Source organism: Ceratotherium simum, chromosome 18 (genome assembly GCF_057802395.1).
Source record: "Ceratotherium simum simum isolate JZ-2026a chromosome 18, ASM5780239v1, whole genome shotgun sequence".
Lineage (NCBI taxonomy): Eukaryota > Metazoa > Chordata > Mammalia > Perissodactyla > Rhinocerotidae > Ceratotherium > Ceratotherium simum.
This window is the reverse complement of record NC_141917.1, coordinates 29,784,842-29,806,745: the sequence shown is the minus strand read 5'-3', so window position 1 is coordinate 29,806,745 and position 21,904 is coordinate 29,784,842. Positions and strand designations below refer to the sequence as shown.

The window sequence follows — 21,904 nt, the reverse complement described above, 5'->3', positions numbered from 1 at the left end:
ATATATTGAATATATATATAAGTACCTATATATACTTATATATGGAATATATATATATATTCTAAGTCAGAACTTGCTTTGCATGAAAAGATGCTAACACCTAAACCTCTAAGTGGTTTGAGCCCAGCACTGGACCAGGTGCAGTTATCTCATCCAATGTAGACTACATATCAATCTTATAAGATAGGTATCATTGCACTCATTTTGTGTGATGCAGAAACAGAAGCTGGAAGATGGTAAGTTGTTCAAGGTCATACAGCTAGCAAGTGGTGAAGCCCAGATTCCAGCAGGCCTGTCTGATTTCATTCCCTTCTAAGTCAGTGATCTTGATCTCATTTAAGTGATATTCAAGTCTATCTTTGCCTCTTAGGTCAGTAGCACTTTATTCTTTCTATTTAATCTAGACGTCAGCCACTTATTTTTATTTATTTATTTATTTATTTTTGAGGAAGATCAGCCCTGTGCTAACATCTGCCAATCCTCCTCTTTTTGCTGAGGAAGACTGCCGTGGGCTAACATCCATGCCCGTCTTCCTCCACTTTATATGGGATGCTGCCACAGCATGGCTTGCCAAGTGGTGCGTCGGTGCGCGCCTGGGATCCGAACCGGTGAACCCCGGCGCACTTAACCGCTTGCGCCACCAGGTGGGCCCCTCAACCACTTATTTAAGGTCATCTAATCTACCTTTCGGAAACAACTTTTCAAAAAAATTTGGATGTAATTTCTTCCATTTGATTTCTTAACTTTGGATGGAGCAGAAATTTTCCCAATTTGGGGAACAATCTGCTAGGATCTAAACATGCCACAAGTTTGTTATTTCATCATGGTCTCACTGAGAAAAAAGAAAGAAATCATAAAATGTTTTTCTGTCTTCTCTACCTCCTTCCTTCCCTCTCTTCTTCTTTTCTTTCTTATTGGCTGCTTTCTTTCTTCCCTTTACTCCTAATTTAAAAGCACGATATAGGCCCAGTGTACTCACTCTTAGTGGGAAGAAACATATGTGTACAGATAATTATCAGAAAATATGATGTATGCAATAACACAAATATATTCAAAATGTAGTTCCAGCCCAGAAGAGGGTGTGATTAACTCTGTCCTGAAGAGGGTGAGGCCAGGGAATCTTTCACACAGAGGATGCTTGGTCTAAGTGTTGAAGAACAAATAGGCAAGACAAAGGGCAATTCAGGGAGAGAGCACAGAGAATGAAAAGCCCAGGAGCATCTTTGCTGGCTACAGATTCCTATGCCGGTGACTACTATACGCAAAGTTAAGAGGAACAGAGATGTGGAAAGGTCAGAGCCAAACAAGTATTGTATTGATATTGGCAAAGCATGTGCTGTTTCCAAAGGCAAGTGTCCGGCTGCTCTCAGCACTGTTATAGTGAAAGGTGAGGCAGCTGTGGGGATGGCACCAAGCCAGTCCATGCTGATGGAATGACTTCTCTCCTGGAAATTATGATACCAAATGCTTAATTTTTATCAGAACCATTCAGTTTGTTATAAAAACCATTTGACATGGTACAAATTAGAGCAAGACTGTGTTGCAGAGCATCTATTTTCTCACAAATATTTAGTGCAAGGAGAATGGGGTCTTCATGATGAGTTAGACCAACCCCTGATGATGGGGATGAAACCTGCCTCCCCTGGGGTACATGGCTGCACAAGATCAGAGTTCTGTCGGCAAAGAAGAAGGAAATGGCTGTTGGGCAGGCATTACACAATGTCTGCTACAGAGAGAATAAGGATATGAAGGGAATATCTGATTGACATGTGCAGTTAGTACAAATGAGGCATCTGTGTAGTGATGAGGAAGGAGCATTGCATATTTTCTCTCTTCTTTAACACCATACACATCCTTATAGGTCACATATAGTGTTTTGCAAGAAACTTATTAGTTTTTGTTTTGCTTTACCGTACCTTTATCTACAATCTTCAAAATAGTGCTTTACAAATATTAGTGCTTTTAAATTTCTATTCATCAGCTGCAAGATGCAGGAGGTTTAAATTTGCCTATTTCACTCAATATCTAAATGCCTGCAGAATGAAAAGAATTTGTTTTCTGGTGAAGGTAGTCATTTTTTTAAAAATCAAAAATGGTAAATAAAAATGTTTCTTTTGGAACAAGAAAGTAGAAGTCACCAGAGTTCCTGGATAACCTCAGAGCGAGCCTTCCACCCAGTCTGGACCACTTGCTCACCTCTGGACTATTATGCGGGGAAGAAAGAAATTTCTATCTTCTTTGGGGCACTGTATTTTAGAGTCTATTTATTACAACAGCCTATTCTATCTAGCAGACTTGTTGCCTTTTTTGAAAGGGGGCCAAATCTTCCAATTTTGTCACTAGAACTTGAAATTTAGAATTTTTAATCAAATCGACAGGTCTTTTTTTTTTTTTTTTTAAAGGTTGACTGTTAATTTGATATTATTTGAAACTCTGTTAGGGCCAAAACCAGATGCTAGTGCATTACCGCTGCCCTTTGGTGTTGCTTCTTGTCTCTGACACCTCTTGACCATAGAACTGGATGCTTCTATGTTTGTGCCTCATGTTTTCCCTCCACCACAGGCTCAGCGATGTTTTCAGGGAGCCAGAAAGAGGATCCCTGGCCAATATTTGAAAGGAGAGACGAAAGGTAGGTTGTGGCCTTTCTATGTCACTTATCTGGTACTTTACAAACAGACTAATTTATCAGGTGAAAGTACCAGAGAGCCTCCAGCTCCTCAAATTAATGATGTAGCAGATCATGGCAGATGGAAAGACATCCTACAGACAGAGGACTGCTGAGTGGGTGTGGAAGGATTTAGAACAATCCTGGCTAACAGTAAACATACACTTAAGGTTGGATATTAGTATTATGCAACTTGCCCAAGGACACAGCTAGTAAGTGGAGGAGTAGATAGACCTCCTCAATGGACCTTTTGTGTTTCAACTTGTTCACACATTTTTGTCCGTCTTTTTGCTCTGTATTCTTGAAATTTCCTCGATTTTGCCTTCTATATGACTAATTCTATCCTTAATTTGTGTTCATTATTCAGTGCAGTTTTTTAGTGATTTTTAAATAAATGTTGCAATCATATTTTTAACTTCCAAGAATTTTTCTAGTGCCCTGGTAGCTCATTTTTTCATGGCAACCTGTTCTTATGCTATAGACGCAATATCCTTTCTGTCTCTGAGGATGCTAATTGTTATTTTTTTTGAAGTTCTCTTTGGTTTCCTGCATTATTCATATTTTCTCTAGGGTCATTTGTTCCGTTTGCTTATCCTGGTCATTTTCTTTTCTTCTATTGGTTTCCTCAAATATGTGATGATCTCACACTGGCCGTTCATATTTATGAATAAAACTTTAGGTCCATTTGTATGGGGAGTTAGCATGATTTTCCTCTGTAGTTATGTGGGTCTTTTTCCTCAGCAGGCTTCTCCTGAGGGTTGACTGTATGCTTTGTGTAAGGGCACTGGTTGTATAGACAGACTTCACTTTGGGGTTTGTGGATGTAGACAGGCAGCCTGAAGACTTCCTCCAATTACCACAAAGGAGGACTTGACTTTGGCTGTGGAAGGCTTTAGCACATTTCCTTTTTGAGCAGATCTACTGACCTCTCCAGTCTTTCTCCACATGGCTTCCCAGTGGGGAGGTGGGAGGGGGCAGTCCTAGGACACTTCCAACTCTACTTCTCTTTCTGGTCCCTGTGTAAAAGGCTTTTCCAGGCAGATAACTCACATTGTTAAAGGATAATTGTCAGGATTTATCCTGTGGGTAAACACTACAGTTCCGTGTGCAGCTTTTTCATTAACATGTGATGATTGCCCATGTTGCCCATATTTATTGACTCCAAACTTCTCTCACTATGGTTTATTCCATTCTTATTATTCAGTTTCCATCTCTTTTTATCTTCTTGTAAGGCCTTCTAATTCCTTGTCCAATGATGGCAGATGCAAAGAGATAATTTTCTAACGTATATCATCTATACTTTCTATTTATCTCTTTGTATAACTTTTCATATCATTTGCATGGATTTTGATGTGTGTGCTCAGCCTGTTATTTTGATTAGTCTTCTCTATATGTAACTTAAAAACATCTTTTCTCTATTGTCTTCTTCAAATTTCTATTTAGGATTGACTGTCTACACAGTTTTACTTAGAAAAGCTGACAATGAAGGAGTATATGTTTGCTGATGTAGCTGATATGTGTAATATACAGAAAAATAGAGCAGAAAAACATACCACTAGCTTTATCTAATTGTGCCAATTACACTTAAATCTAGGTTTCAGAGTTTCTGGGAGAGCTTTAAGCTTCTGCTTATTGAGAAACAATTTAAAGGATCAGAAGTGGGAGTCTGATTCTTTCTTGATTCGCCCTCTACCACTCTCAAATGGTTATCCCACTGAACCATTGAGACAATGAGGGATCCTAAATTCTGACCCTTCCACCTTCTTCAGGCCCAGTACTCTGGGTCCTCATTGAGCAATGAGGGAGTGGCTTCAATGGTCCTAGAACTGATGCAGCCGTTCAAGGAGCACCCACGCTGTTCTCGAGTTCTCCATCTGCAGCTCACTAGGTGCTGTTGTTATTGAGGCTGAAGATCGGTGTCTGAGCTACAACACCTCATCCTCACATGCTAGTTGCGAACGACAAGAGTGTGTGTGCGTGTGTGTGTGTGTGTGTGTATGCACTCATAGTTCTGTGGGTTGGGAGGCAAGAAGTGTAGTTCTACAGTAAGAAGTTAGTTGATATTTATTAAATGTTGTGGGCAGACCTCTAAAGTCATATATGTGGGAATACAAAGAGCACATAGATGTTTTTTTCTTCCATGTCCCAGTGAGGAGCCGAATTTGGATTAAAAACTCTCTTCCTTTAAAATGCAACCTGTTATGGAGTGAATGTTTGTGTGCCCCCTCCCCCCCAGTCATATGTTGAAATCCTAACCCCAATGTGATAGCGTTAGGAGGTAGGGTCTTTGGGACATGATTTGCTCATAAGAAGGGAGTCCTCATGAACGGAATTAGTGCTCTTATAAAAGGGACCCCAGAGAGGTCTCACCTTCTCCCTGCCCCATGAGGACACAGTGAGAAGTCAACAGCCTGCAACCCAGAAAACGACCCTCACCAAAACCCAACCATACTGACATCCTGATCTCAGACTTCCAGCCTCCGGAACTGTGAGAAATATGTTTCTGTTGTTTATGGGTCGCCAGTCTATGGTACTTTGTTATAACAACCCAAACTAAGACACAACCTAATTGTATTTTTAGAAATAAAATAATAAAGTTAGAAAAGTGATGTAGAAGGGAATATCTGTACATTTGAGAAGTAATGAGTAAAATGACTGATTGGTTCTTTTTAATAATTATTGTGTCACCTTACGTAAGGCCCAGCCTTCTTCCTCCACCATGGAGGTCTCTGAACTTGATGATCATGCCCCCCTGCCAATAGCAGACGTTTGAGAACATACCCCAGTGTGGGTTGTTTTGTTTGCTCATAAATTGTATTCATATACTGTCCCACAAATTCATTAGGAATGTTAACATTTCCTATCTTTTTATATATTTTATAAGTTATGGAGCAGAAAATAGGAAAAGAAATTTGAAGTTTCTCTCCACATCCTAATAAATCTAGCACGTTGCCTATTTCTTGTAGCCTTTCAATCAGATTCCTGAAAAGTCATTATTTTAAAACTTTATCATGGAAATTTCAAAAAAATGTATAAAAGTAGATCTGAAAGTATAATAAATCCCATGTACTTATCACTCAGGTTGAGTAATTACCAATTTATAGCAAATCTTACTTCATCTAAAGCCCCATATCTTCCTCACCCAAATTATTTTGAAGCAAATTCAGGTATAGAATAATTTCATTTTTAATATATCAAAATTATATAATACTCCACCTAATTAACATTAAAGAAAATGAGCAAAAGAAGAAATAGAGAAAAAGAAGGAAAGAAGGAAGGAAGTAAACAACAAACCAACTAATGAAGGAAGGAAGTTATGAGGGTTTGGTTACTATTTTATTCCTGTAATAGAAGTAATTCAAGCAATAAAAGTTTGATCTGGTGCAAGTTAATTTGCTTTATTTTGGAAATGATCCCGGTTAATGAGAGCTTACCTTCAAAGAGTTCAGTTCTGCTGCAAACCCATTGACCCCAATGCCTGCATACTTCAAACACTTTTAGATGGAATTCAGGCTCTGTAGGATCATTTGATCCCACCCAGGTGGTGGACATAATGGAACCAGAACCACCTGACTCTGGGTTTCCTTGCCACTTAAAACAAACAAACAAAATAAAACTCAGCATTTTTCTGACCTTTGGTTTTATTTCGTCTAGTTTTTACTTTGGCTAAAAGGCTTCAATAAAGATAGAAAAATGTAAAGCTACAGAGATTAAATTACCAGCACACAGCAATGATCAAATTTTACCCATAGGAGAATAATCAGGTAACTTTTCTGCAATCTCAGATACAGATAATTATTTCTTCAACTCGCAAATACAAGACCCCATTCCTGTGGGCGCTGGATGAAAAGACATGGGTTTATCCTGTGCTGAGGCCAAGGCTGTTTTACCAGCTGAGCTTGGACTCTGCTGACCTCCAGAGGGAGCCCCGGGGCAGCCACACCTGTGGCTTATCTGTGAAAGGGCCAAAGTTAGTTTACGGAGTCAATATTTCTGATAACCAAGCCCCAAGTGTTGGTGTCAATGGATTAAAGATCAATGGTAGCAATTTCAGAATAGTGAGCACCTTTTATAAGTAAGCAGTTTGGTGCTATGCCAGTGTAGCCTCCTGTATCCATGGACAGGAACAAGTATTCAAGCAAAACAATCTGTAATACAACTATTTACATCTCCTACGTTTTTACAAATAGTAATTATGGGAATCCAGCCAACTGTGCTACCTGGGAAACTCTTTGAGCTAAAAACATACAATAGCTTAGGGTAACACAACCCTGAACAGCCACAAAAGCCTGCCTTGATGGTGCTTTATGATATACGTGTTACATAAGCCATTGTGAGATCCTGAAACTCAACACTCTTCATCCGCAATGTCGTTGGTGGAAGGAAGAGTGATTTAGAAAAAAATATATATATTTAATTAAGGAATCATGTTTATTATTAAAAGGGTGACAATTTTATTATGATTCTATTTTTCAAAGTCCTTGCATTTTAGAAATACATATTGAAATATTTATGAAGGCAATGATGTCTAAGATGCTTCAAATCCACTGGTGGAGTGAGGGGGGGAAGCGGCTGTGAAGAAACACAGGTTTAAAACAAGATTGTCCATGGGTTGACAATGATTGAATCCAAGTGTTGGGTGCAGGGGGATTGTTATGCTATTCTCTCTACTTATTCACATACATTTTTAAAAATTTTTCCTTATAAAACATTCTTTTAAAAATCCATTTCTCTCAGGGGCTAACTTATAATTTTGATTTGCTGATGTAATAATGTGTTTATTAGTGAGGTTTGGTTATTTGATTTGCTGATGTAATAATGTGTTTATTAGTGAGGTCCACAACTTGATAGAATGTTGATAGCTTTAAGTCATTCAGGAAGAAAATGCCTCAGCCTTCCACCACGACTATTGTGAAGCAGGAGATAAATACCAGCCATTTAAAGCAGAAACTATGTTTCTCTAACAACAGGAATCTCTTTCAAAGCAGCTAAACACTTCTATAACCTGTTACACTGTGAAGGACCTAAAACCGCAATAGGTAGACTGTTAAAATAATAAAAGCAGTTTAATAACTCATAGGAATTGTAAAAGAGCAATCATACATTTCATTAGAGTTTTCATAGCTCAGAATATGCTTGGGGAATTGTTAATTGCCTCAAAGTAAAATGAGAACTCCCACCCAGATCTGGCTAGGAGGTAACCTTCCAGTTAGCTTGTCAAGATTAGCACCAATTTCCAAATACGCACAGGAAGCTGCAGGATCCAGACTTTGAGGCTAAACAGCTCTGCGTTTCTTCTTCGTCCTTGCCCACCACGTCCTTTGTGAATCTAAAAAGAGTTGTGAATTTTGAAGGGCAGGATCTATCAGCATTCATTATGACTTCAGAGATAGCAGACTCTCAAGTTAAGTGAAAGGTGTTTGGGGTTTGTTTTTAAACAATAATAAAATACGCTACTATTTCAATAAAATATGAACTATTTCCAATATTTCAATGAAATATGCCATTTCAGCACAACAAAACACTGGAAATAGCTTTGTCTTATGAAGCTTATGAAAGCTACTTGAAGTAACAGAGAATCTAAGGAGAAACAGAGACAGATCTCTGGAAAGATAATGTTTTGTGTGTTTATTTTTCTTCCAGAACTCCAAATAGTTGCCTTGGCAGGCAGGCTGCTCTATAACTGCCCCTCCTGAAGACTCAGAGGTGTTTACAGAAATTGAAAGTTCCAGCAGTACATTTCCATGAGCTCATTACCAGTTCCACTTATGCCGTTTAGATGTCGCAGGTACAAATGAACATCCATGGGTATAACCCCTGCTTTGAGCTTTTAATTACAAACACAGTAGCAGAAGTCAGATATGCAATTACTGTAACATCAGGGCATCTTTTTAGAATCCCTGCTTTGGTCACTATTATTCAAAGCAACTCCAATGCCATTTCTGGCCTGCCTCTTTATGCTAATCAGCTTAGCCCACTCGGCTCCTCCTCCTCCAGCCTCCCTTAAGAACTGTTCACTTTCAGCTGTCACGGAGAGAAACTCAGACCAGACTTAGAAATCACTTGATTTAACTCAGCAGCACTTTTGTGTGTGTGTGTGTGCATTACTCTAGCAGTCTTCTCTAAATAATTGGGGCATTAGATTCAGGAGTCAAAAACTGCCAAAAGCGTAAACTGTTAGAAATAGTGACTTTGTAGGGTTTTACACTAGAAGGGAAAAGTTTCAACATGCTTTGAAATGAAAGAAGAATTAAGTTGTGTTTTTATTCAAATGAATTGGCATCTTTATACGTAGGGGAAGTTATACTGGTAAAATATTTATGTCAAGAATCATGACTAGGAAACACTTGGAAGTTTATTAGAGAAGTAAATGTTTTACAAGCAAGGACAGGATCTGCACGCACCTCTGGGGTTCTGGGTGTCTTGTGAAGACCATTTTAGGTGACTGGCCAGGGGGAGGGAATGCCCTAGTGATACCGGAGCCACAACGTAACAGCCAGTACCATGTCTACTATACAAAGAAAAGCGAGCAGCCACCTGTTCGACAGACTGCACACCTGTAAACTGAAGCTTCTGGAGGACCAGCGACAGCAAGGTGAGTCAGGCTAATGGATCGTGTGTTCTGTGACTTCCTGCGCATTTGCATTCCCAGAAGAATCGTGAGCTAGGGAAGTCTGCCTGTGAAATGCTTTGCAATTTCTCAGTTTTAAACTCTGAGAATAGACATAATAGTGATGCATGGGGTGGGTTAACTTGGATTCACTATTGCTTTTTTAAGGACTATGGAAGACTATCAAGAATGCATATTTCTTGCGGTTGTCATTCTGAAACTTATGTGCTTAAACTTCCAGCCACTGTCATTTTTCTAGAGTATGCTAGATTTTGTATAATTCAAAACACCCATCCAGCAAGGCTGAATCAGCTACAGGGGGAATTTGCTGGGAGTAGTTTTAAGTTAGTCTGGCACTATGTCCCCTGTCCTACCACTAATGGTACACTTTTGGACTTAAAGTTTAAGCCTCATTTTATCTGGATCTCTGGCTCATTCATTCATGAGCAAAATAAATATATTTTTGGCTCTTTCCCTTTTATGGTCCAGGAACAGCTGGAGACAGACAGGGAAAAGTGTCGCATTTCACATGATGGGCTCTCACGCAGACTAAACTATCTACCTTGCAGCCATTTTCACCACCAGTCTTTTTTAAATTTCAAATCCACTACCCAGCCAGCTGCATTAATTAGTGGCAGATGGTTGACATGAATAGACAAGATGATCCCTCCAATCCATTCTGTCAGGGACAGCAAAGGACACTTGCAAAAAAGGCTGTCACAGATGACATCACCATCCGCCAGAGGCTAAGAATTTACTCTAGACATTTCTAACTTCTCCTCAGTAACCTGTGATGGATCTATATATGTATGAATGTAGGCTTTGGGCTCTTTATTTATTTTTCTGTAGATACAGTTTTAGATTTCAGTGGATGGAGAGTGTTGGCTAATAGGCTGAAAACTTCCATTTCCAAGGTGGCATCTGTGAGCTAACATTTGTGTGAATGTGTCAGGCCACCATCCTATATCAGTTCCTGGAGCTGTGCAAAGTGAGTCCATGCTGTTCAAGGCTTAGCATAACGTGGGTAGAAAATACTTCATTTAAATGAAAACAGCATTGGGCCGGCCCTGCGGCTTGGTGGTTAAGTGCATGCGCTGCGATGCTGGTGGCCCGGGTTCGGATCCCGGGTGCGCATCGAGGCACCACTTCTCCGTTCATCCTGAGGCCGAGTCCCGCATACAGCAACTAGAAGGATGTGCAGCTACAACATACAACTATCCACGGGGGCTTTGGGGGGAAAAAATAAAATAAATAAAATCTTTAAATGAAAACAGCATAAACTTTTAAGATCACTCTGTACCATCAGGGCTCATATAAATTATTTTGAACTAACTCCCTTAGAATGTAAAGACCTGGAATGTGCCAGGGTTTAATCATAGCTCTGTTCTTGCTCCTCTCTTAGTAGACAATCCTAATTCATCATAGATTTTTTTGTTTGCTGCTCATTTATTGGAAATATTTAAAGCTACTCCCTCCCCCCCATTGCTGATGTAATATTTATTATATAAAATTTGGTGGAGGGGGCATAAAGGAGATGGTAAAAATCACCATAATCATACCACCCAGAGAGCTGCTATTAACATTTTAATGTATAGTCTTCTAGCCTTTTCTTCAATGCACATGTACAGACTATTCTTTTGCTTGATTTTTAAACAAAATAGACTTATTTTTATATTTAGTGTTTTGTAAACTGCTTTTTAACTTACCAATAGATTATGAACAAATTTCCATGTAATTGTATATTCTTTTACATCCTTGTTTTTATAGTTGTATACTATTCCCATATATAGATGTAGCAAAATTCCTTTAGACAATTCCCTACTGTTAGACATTTCATTTATTTTTAATTCTTTACTATTACTAAACAACATTGTGTTTAACATAAATTAATAGATAAATCATTGCAGAGATAAGATTATTTTCCTGGGATACATTTTTAGAGGTGGAATTGCAGGGTCAAAGTATATGCATGTTTTTAAGTTTTTTTTTTTTTTTTTGCCAAATGACCCTCCAATCAGCACTGTAGAGATATATTCTCAGTAATACTGTGTATTAGCTTAAAAATTCTTTCCCAATTTTATAAGTGGAAAATAGAATCCCACTGTTGTTTTAATTTAAGGCAGACTGTCTTAATGTCCTTTCTTACTGGCCATATCCAGAGCAGTCTGGAAATATCATTATGATGACATACTTCCCAAAATACCAACAAGACTAGAAGTCTGATCTCCTTTCTCAGACTGAAGCTTTTGCCTAGAGTGTTTTGAAAGCAACCATATTCTTCCACAGCCGAGTCTCAAAATATCTTCCCACATAAACCACAATCCATAAAGTTGTGAAGCATGCTGGTGCAATCCAGACTGGCCGTTGACTGCTATAAGCAATATCCTCTAGAGATCTTAGCTGACAAGTGACACTGGGCAGTGTTTGCTGTGCTGCTAAATAGCATTCCAGTTACTGTCCTGGGGTGTAGAAGTATTCATTCAGCACAGTGGTCCTGATTTTGTTTCCGAGCTATATTTGCACCTTGCTATTATGCAAAGTTCAGCAAAGGTCCAGGGAAGCAAAACCCTTAGTTTCAGAGAACGAGATCTGGCTGTGGATTTATTCACTGAGGCCTTCTGGGTTTGTGGCTTTGGCCTACCCCCGGCCAGACTGTTTCCAGCATACAGACCATGATTAATTGACATTTAACTCTTCTGAGGGCATGACCAGATGCAACGCATACATACTTTCTGACCCTCCATGCTATTTACTAAAGTGCTGTATGTGAACTCTGAGGTCTTTAACTCTTTCCACCTAGTCACTCACAAAAATGTGCATTTTAGGTGATCACACTGATATAAGTCACTCATTCTTCTGCAATTATCTGGACAGTGACTGCAGAACACTGCCAGATGCTGGGTATGTAAGTTGAGCTAAGCCGACTAAACTGTGGTGCACATGAAGTCTGCGCGTTGTGCAACAGATGCTGTACCAGCTCAGAGCCTACAGCCAGTAGGCTCCTCTCCTTACTTGTTGTCCTGCAGCTTCTTGTGTATTTCAAATCCTTTTATCTATAATATTGATCTGAGACCACATTTGTAAACATTAATTTGTATATCTATAAGGCTTCAATAAAGTTTAGTACACATTACATGTATTAGGCAGACTTAACCATCCTTATGTTTTATGCCTTAAAATTTACAAAGGGGTTTCAAATACATTATCTCATTTAATTCTGACAACAACCAGGTGACGTACTGTGTTAGTCAAGGTTCCCCAGAGAAACGGAATCAACAGAATGTATGTGTGTGTGTGTGTGTGTGTGTGCGCAAATAGATAGGTAAAGATAGAGATTTATTTTAAGGGATTGACTCACATGATTATGGAGGCTGGCAAGTCCAAAATTTGCTCTGTGGGCCAGCAGGCTGGAGACCCACGTGGCTGACTGATGTTGCAGTTGAAGTCCGAAGGTGGCCTGCTGGCAGAATTTCCTCTTGCTCAGGGCGGGTCAGTCTTTTGTTCTAAACCAGACTTTCAACTGATTGGATGAGGTCCACCAACATTATGGAGGGCAATCTACTTTACTCAAAGACCACCAATTTAAATGTAAATCTCATCCAAAAACATCCTCAGAGAAATATCCAGAATAATGTTTGACCAAATATCTGGCACTGTGGTGCAGCCAAGTTGACACATAAAATTAATCATTACAGGTAGGCAACATTATCCTTATTTTTAAAAATGTGGAAACTGGGAATCCTCAAAGTCAAGTGATTTTTCCAAGGTTATGTATTTATTAAGGGCTACTTTCAATACACTTTCTGCTATATGTAGCTGTCTTGTAAAATCCATGATTCCTAGTTTTACAATGTTTAATTTTTTTTATTGATCCTGATATATCAGAGAAGCTTCTCTCCAGATACTCAAGATAAATTGGGACTCCTCCTGATTTTCTTGGTCTGTTCTGACACCAATTCTCTGACACCAACTGGGTGTCCTACAACTCAATTTAATACTGACACTACCCAGAGTTAGTGAAGACTCCAAAAGTTAAGGGCTCAGTCTCACAAGACTGCATCCCTTCAAATACCAGCTACCAATCTCAGATGTCTCCAAGCCACCTGCACTTCTGCCTGGAGGACTATAAATTCAAGGCTTCCCACAACCTCTCAGGTTTGATAATTTGCTAGAACAACTCACAGAACTCAAGAAAGCTCTATACTTATGATTAGTGTTTTATTATAAAGGATAAAAATGAGCAGCCAGATGAAGAGATACATAGGGCAGGGTCTAGGAGGGTCCTGAGCACAGGAGCTTCTGTCCCCGTGGAGTCAGGGTATACCACTCTCCCAGTATATCAGTAAGTTCACCAACCAGGAAGCTCCACTGAGCTTGGTGTCTAGTGTTTTTGTATGGGATTTCATTACATAGGCACAATTGATTACATCATTGGCCATGACTGAACTCAATCTTCAGTCCCTCTCTCCTCCCTGGAGGTTGGGGGTGCGGAGAAGGGCTGGAAGTTCCAACCCTCTAAATAGGTGCTTGGTCTCTTTGGCGAGGCCAGTCCCTCCCTTGAAATGATCTAAGGACCCACCATGAATATCTCGTTAGCATAACAAAGACACATAACTATCAGTCAGGAAATTCAAAGGGTTTTTGAAGCTCTGTGCAAGGAATGAGGGACAAAAACTGGATATATTCTTTATTATATCACACATTGGCCGGGATTTTCTGGATGTGTTCTGTTCCTAATGTCAAGACAGTTTCCTGCAAGTCAAGAAATAGATTAATGCCCTCAACCATTTATTTATTTAGTGCATTTTTGCTGAATACCTACCAAGTACTGGGTGTTGTATTAGACACTGGAAATGCAAAGATGATTTTCTCCCAAGGTTGTTTTCTCTCATGTGTTTTCTGAGGAATTCAGTAATAAGAGCTAAGCTAATGATACTTTTTCAACTTTTTGGGTGAAAGAGAAAATGATTTGATTCCATAATGTTCTGACTTTGCTGCATTCATCATCATTCTTTGTATTTTAGCCACAGTCCTCTTGAAGGTCTGGGAAGGCACTGAATTAGCTGAGAACTTAGTAAATATAAATATAAAAGCTAAACCATGCCTATTTACTGCGCCGTCAAATTTGCTCTGAACCTAAACCATAAAACACAAATTATGTTTAGATTGTTGCAAATGCACTATTTCCTTTAAATATGTTCTGTGAACATTTGTGAATGTACTTAATTTAGAACACTGAAAGAATTTAACTGCTGGGAAATAAACATACAGCCATGAGAAAGAGAATCAGTGGTATACAAATAAATAATGCCTTTTATATGAAAAGATAACATGAAAAAATATACACGTTATGCCTCTCAAAATAGATTTCCTTTTTTGTGATTCTAAAGTAGTGATACTACATAGACAACATGACATCTTTTGGATGATACATAGTTAAATGAACTAGGATTAAAGGAAGAAGACCTACACATGTTTCTGTTTTTCTTCCAAAAAGAGGCTCAAATGAGTTTTGTTCTATCTGCAGAGCCATTACTGGCATTTAAAGGCACAAATTGGTAGAAACAAATATAGGCCACTTTAAAATAATTAGGAAGGAGAGAACTCATATTCTGTTAGACTTTGTCATGTTCAAGCTCCTACCCAGTACAGGAATCCTTTCCATAATAATCCTCCCTGATAGATGGCACATATGTGAGGATTTGGAAAATATGTATAACGGCTTAAATTTCGTTTTCCCACCTCACACTCATTAGGACGGCTACTATCAGAAAAACAGAATATAACAAGTGTTATCAAGAATATGGAGAAATTAGAGCCCTTTGCACTGTTGGTGGGAATGTAAAATGCTGTATCCGCTGAGGAAAATATTATATCAGTTTCTCAAAAACTATAAATAGAATTACCATATGATCTAGCAATTCTACTTCTGGGTATACACCCAAAAGAAGTGAAAGCAAGGACTCAAACAGCTATTTGCACATCAATTCTCATAGCAGCATTATTCGCAGTAGCTAAAAGGTAGAGGCAACCCATGTGTCCATTGACAAGTGACTGGTTAAACAAAATGTGGTATATACATACAATAGAATATATTCAGCCTTAAAAAGAAAGGAAATTCTGACATATGCTATAACGTGGATGACCCTTGAAGACATTACGCTAAGTGAAATGAGCCAGTCACAAATGGATAAATACTGGATGTTTCCACTAATATGAGATACCTAGAGTAGTCATTCATAGAGAGAGAAAGTAGAATGGGAGTTGCCAGGAGCTGGGAGGGTGAATGGGAAGTTATTGTTTAAAAGTATAGAGTTTCAGTTTGCAAGATCAAAAGAGTTCTGGAGATTGCACAACAATGTAAATGCAGTTAACACTACTGAACTGTACACTTAAAAATGATTTAGATGATAAATTTTATGGTATGCGTATTTTACTGTAATTTTTTTAAGCCACGGCTGCCCAAAGCCATCTCTAATGACATTTCTGAAGTTGGACTTAAAAAAACAAAAAAAAAAGAAACCTTCATTTTTCCTATTTCTAAAACCAAAACTAGGAGGAAATAGTCTGCTCATCCTTGATTCCCAAAAGCTATTTTCTTGAAAACATTATTAAAATTAATAAGCTCCTAACTAGATTAATCCAATAAAAGAGACAAAACATATTACCAATATCAGGAATGATATAGAGTGTGGGATTATAGATCCTACAGATATTAGAAGGATAATAAGGGAATATTATGAATAACATTGTGTCAGAAAGAATCAGAAAAAAACATAAACAAAATTCAACACCCACTCATGTAGAAAAAACTCTAAAAGGATTTGGAATAGAAGGAAACTTCCTCAACCTGATAAAGAACATTTACAAAAAGCCGACAGCTACCATAGTAATTTTACTGTCAATGAAAGACTTAGTACTTTCCTACGAAGATCAGGAAGAAAACCATGATGTCCACTATAAGCACTTCTATTCAACATCATGGAATAGGCCTGGAGTTAAGAAAAGAAATAAAAGGCTTACATATTGGAAAGAAAGATGGAAAACTATCTTTATTTACAGATGATTGATAGTCGCTGTAGAGAAATTCTTAGGAATCAGCTGAAAAAAAAAATACTAGAACTAGTAAATGAGTTTACCAAGGTCACAGAATAACAGCATACAAAGTCAATATACAAAAAACAATTGTATTTCTACATTAGCAAAGAATAATTAGAATTTGAAATTTTTAAAGTACTCTTTTAATAGAAAAAAAGCAAATACTTATGGATTAATTTAACAAAATATGTGTAAGACCTGTACACTTAAAACAAATAAACATTGCGAAGAGAAGCTAAAGAAGATTGAACTAAATATATGAATTGGAAAGCTCAATATTATTAAGATATAAGTCCTCCCCAAATTGATCTAGAGAGTCAAGGCCAACTCAATCAAAATTCCAGAAGGCTTTTTTTTTTTAATTGCTAATTTAAAATTTATAAAGAAATGTGAAGGACCTAGAATAGCTAAATCGATCTTGAAAAAGAAGAACAAAGTTGACAACTTACACTTTTGGATTTCAAGCTATAATAATCAAGACAGTATAATATTGGTATAAGGATAGAAAATCGATCATCAGAACAGAAGAGGGAGCCCAGAAATAGATCCATTCATATATGGTCAATTGATTTTTGGCAAAAATACAAGATATTTCAAAGGGGGAAAAGATAGTCTTTTCTGTAATAGTCCTGGAACAAATGGATAAACGTTTTACAAAAATGAACCTCATTACCTACCTCACACAAAAATTAATTTGAATTAGAATGTGACTAAAACACAAAAGCTAAATCTATAAGGCTTCTAAAAGAAAACATAGGAAAATATTTTCACAAAATTGGAATAGGCAGTTTTTAGACAGACACAAAAAGTACTAACCATAAAAAATAGACAAATTAGACCATCAGCATTAAAAATATCTGTTCTTGGGCCCGCCCAGGTAGCCTAGTGGTTAAGTTTGGCACACTCCACGTTGGCGGCCCAGATTCAGATCCCGGGCACAGACTTACACCACTCATCTGTCAGGCCATGTGTGGCTGTAGCTCACAAGAAAAGAAAAAAAGAGGAAGATTGGCAATGGATGTTAGCTCAGGGCAAATCTTTCTCAGCAAAAAACAAAACAAAACAAAAAAACTGTTCTTTCAAAGATAACATTAATAGAAGAAGAGAGAAGACTGGGAGAAAATATTTGTGGTGCATACATCTGAAAAAAGACTCGTGATCAGAATTTGTAAAGAACTCAGTATAAACAATTTGATTAAAAAATGGCAAATGACCTGGCAGACACTTCAAAAAGAGAATATACAAATGGCCAATCAGCACATCAAAAAATACTCCACATAATTAGTCAATAGGGAAATGCAAACTAAAACCTCTATGAGATATCACTTCACATACACTCGAATGGCTAAAATCAAAAATACCAATGAAACTATGTGTTGGAGAGAATGTGGAACAACCAGAACTCCCATTCATTGCTGTGAAGTGGTGTGACTACTCTGGAAAACAGTTCAGCTTTCTCACATAGTTAAATCTACACCTACCCTATGATCTAGCAATTTCATTCTTACGTATTTTTCCAAGAGAGATGAAAGTCATACTCTCACAAAAAGCTTGCACAAGAATGATTATAGCAGATTTTATTCCTATGAGCTCCAATATGTGAACAATGCAAATATACATAAGCAGGCAAATGGATGAGCAAATTGTGGTTTATTCATACACTGGAATGCTATTCAGTAGTAGAAAGGAATGAGTTATTGATACATGTAACCACATAGATGAATGTCAAATGTATACAACACTTTTGGGGTAAAGACAGGAGACTGACCCTGTGGGATGAAGGACCAAGATCTTGGCACACATGTACCACAAACACCAGTGTGCTGCCACACATGGTCTAGTAAGCTCCAGCAATAGCATACATTTTAACCCTTATTGATATGCTGTGTCATGGAAGGCCATCTATTGAGGATGCTCTAGACACCTTAGACGGTGAGTTCCACTAGGAGACTATAAGATCCCTTTCAAAATTAAGATTCTATGATTTGCCTGTAATTATTTCATTCAGGTTGATCTTGTCTCCTCAACTGTGTTGTATAAGTTCTTTGAAAGCTGCAAACTGAGTTTATACCCTGGACCACACTGCAGTGCTAACATGTCACTTATAAACAAATCACATTTGCAGAGTGTTTGTCATATGCCGGACACTGTTTTAAGTACTTTTCATGTGTTAGCTCATTTCTTTACGAAAGCCTCATGAGATAGGTAACATCAAGACCTCACAGCTGAGGTCTTGAACCTAGATCCTAACCCAAGAAACCTGACTCCAGAGCCCATGTTTTCACTCATGCTCACTTCTTCTTATGGGGACACAAAATAGAAGCTCAGCTAAGCACCTGTAAAGGGTCTCAGGGATGGCTGGCCCTTGAACTCAATTTGTGGTTCAGTTATTTAGAATGTGTTGTTATTGAAGTCATTAGTTAATTTCTATATAAACTACTAACCATATCCAACAGTCTCCCAAAAAGGTATATTTGACTCTAAAAGGAACAGGTGAGAAAATGCAGCTGTATCAGTGCACACACATCAGTCCTGAGCAAGTGGCCTGATTACCGGGCTAACAGTTTTCATTTCAACCTAAATAACTCACAGTCTAGATCTCTTACACTGCATGAAGTGTGAAAGATGGCAATGTACCACTTTTGGAACTGGGCTGATATGGCCTTGGAGGGATGGTTTGGGTTTTGACAAAGTAAAAAAGCAGTATCCCAAACTCCAAATTAAAAAGGGGCTAAATAATAGTCATTATTATAATTCACTTTTTTATTTTAACTGAGGACTCTATTCAAAGTGCTGGCTCAACTATTATATTCAATCATTAAGTTGACTTGAAATCTTAACTTTTAGGCAAGGTACATTTAACACCTGAGTTCCTTTTTAATGACGTCTGTTGGCAAATCTAGCGTAATTTCCAAAAGTCAGGATTGACAATGCAGTAAATACCTATATTCAGTAAGAAGCTGCATTCTTTCTACCCAGTGATTAGAGATCTCGTCCTCTGTGGACGGCAGTAAACAAGCAAGACGTCATAGGACTAAGACCTAGACTTCTAACAAGGGATGATAGTCTGAAGATGTCTTTTGATGCTAACTAAATCAACACCAAAAGGGCATAATACATATATCTGTGAGTAGAGCCAGAAGGAGGACAGGGGTTAAATTGGAACTGAGAGATGGGACCCGACCCACGTACTCAAACAGGAGAGAGGAGGAAGGGAGTTTATAAGAGCCCTGTATCACTGCAGGACAGGCTTCAGGTCCCAAAAGAACCCAAGGCTAACAGGATACAAATTCCTTTCCCTCAGCAGATTCAGAGAAACCACCAGACCTCCAGAAACTATAGCTCAATAACTTGATCGTCCCTCTAGAGTAGGAATCCATCCAGATGGAAAAACCATACTTCAGACCTATATAGTGACTGCTTTAAGTTATTGGCACCAAATCTTTTCTTATTCTGATAAGTAAAGGTAAATCATAACAAGGAAGGATGTTGCTGTCTAGAGAGAAAGAGATAAAGTAAGGAGAAAGTCTTAGAATGTTGGAAATGGACCATTTTGGTCAAGGGTTGGCTTTGTTAATCTTTACTTGTCTGCAGAGAAATGAAGCTGCAGATACAGATTTGTGTGTATGTGTGTTATAAGCTGAGCAAGGGTAAGACACACACCAGCGCTACAGATTACAAGGTGCTGTTGGTTCAACAAGACCAATTTTGTTATGAGGAGCGTCCTTCTCAAGTTTGGATTAAAGTTTTGGTGTTATTCGCCATTTTTCTTTTTGAAAATTGAATAAACTAAAATTAAGTAGTAGAAGTGATTGTTTTGATAGTGGGATGAACCAAAGTAGGTTTAGAGGGAGTTGTAGAAAACAAACTCTAGCTACAAATTTAAAGACGAGAAAAAACATAAATATATAGAAAACAAATGTTCAAAAAACACCATAATAGATGTGCCAAATTTCTTTTTATCTTTGTGAACATTTCTCACATCTTAAGCCTTAAACTCACAATATTGTTATTGTCCATTACCTTGCTCATAGTAAGCAATTAATGTTTATTAAATAAATCAATACTTTTTTCCCAAAATTTCATCCAAGTGATTGAAATTTCATCCAAGTGATTGATATCAATAAATCACTGAATGTTAGGGCTCCAAAAATCACATAGTCCAACTGATTTTACATATTAGGAAACTGAAAGCAGAGGAGAGAATTAATCTATGCAAAGTTAGTAGTTAGCGCAGAGAACTGAGGCTATACTTCCATCGACATCTAAGAATTTTATGATATAAGGGCCATCATTATTAAAAGTATCTAAAATGGATAAAAAAATTAAGATGAGCTAAACTTGACTTTTATCTCATTTTTTAAAATAGTCATAAAAAGAGTATTTACTTGGTGTGTAAAAATCCTAATATTAAGCATGTAGAGAAAATGATGAGTATGAAAGTGGGGGAGAAAAATGGGAAGAGTAGAGGGAGGAAAACATGTGAGGAGACAAAAACGGTGGCTGTTGAGAGAAATATGGAGCCAAATGGAAGAAAAGGAGAGAGGAGGAGGCAAACGAGGAAAAGCTGATTTAAAAAAAAGAGGTCCAGGGGCTGGCCCCGTGGTGTAACGGTTGAGTGTGTGCGCTTCGTTGCTGGCGACCCGGGTTCGGATCCCGGGTGTGCAAAGGCGCGCCGCCTGTCAGGCCATGCTGTGGTGGCGTCCCATATAAAGTGGAGGAAGATGGGCACGGATGTTAGCTCTGGGCCAGTCTTCCTCACACACGCACAAATACACTAAATAAATAAAATAAATAAATTAAAAAAAAAAGAGGTCCAAAATATGGTATATACATACAATATTATTCAGCCTTAAAAAGGAATCAAATTCTGATAGATGCTACAACATAGATGAAACTTAAAGACATTATGCTACGTGAAATGTCAGACACAAAAAGGCAAATATTGTATAATTCCACTTATACAAGGTACCTAGAATAGTCAGATTCACAGAGTCAGGAAGTAGAACAGGCTTACCAAGGGCTGGGGGAGACTGGAACGGAGATCACTGTTTAATGGGTACAGAGCTTCGGTTTGGGATGATGAAAAGGTTCTCACAACGGATGGTGGTGTTGGCTGCACATCAATGTGAATATACCTAATGTCACTGAACTGAACATTTAAAACAGTAAATTTTATGTTATGTATATTTTCCTAGAATTAAAAAAAAAGACATTACAGGGCCGGCCCCCTGGCTTAGCGGTTAAGTGCGCGTGCTCCGCTACTGGCGGCACGGGTTCGGATCCCAGGTGCACACTGACTCACCGCTTCTCTGGCCATGCTGAGGCCACGTCCCACATACAGCAACTAGAAGGATGTGCCACTGTGACATACAACTATCTACTGGGGCTTTGGGGAAAAAAAGGAGGAGGATTGGCAATAGATGTTAGCTCAGAGCCGGTCTTCCTCAGCAAAAAGAGGAGGATTAGCTCGGATGTTAGCTCAGGGCTGATCCTCCTCACAAAAAAAGAAAAAAAAAAAAAGACATTAC

The 21,904-nt window shown here is 38.2% G+C and overlaps 1 protein-coding gene across 5 annotated transcripts in view; it reads left to right on the top strand.

Moving 5' to 3' along the window:
* Nucleotides 1-9,169: 9,169 nt before the first annotated feature.
* Nucleotides 9,170-21,904, top strand: part of RANBP3L (RAN binding protein 3 like) — a 47,479-nt gene continuing 34,744 nt past the window's right edge. For all 5 annotated transcript variants that reach the window (XM_087443037.1, XM_087443035.1, XM_087443036.1 and 2 more), the window contains exon 1: nt 9,170-9,260. In XM_087443037.1, the coding sequence (XP_087299163.1) occupies nt 9,170-9,260 (91 nt within the window). The remainder of the gene's footprint in view (nt 9,261-21,904) is intronic.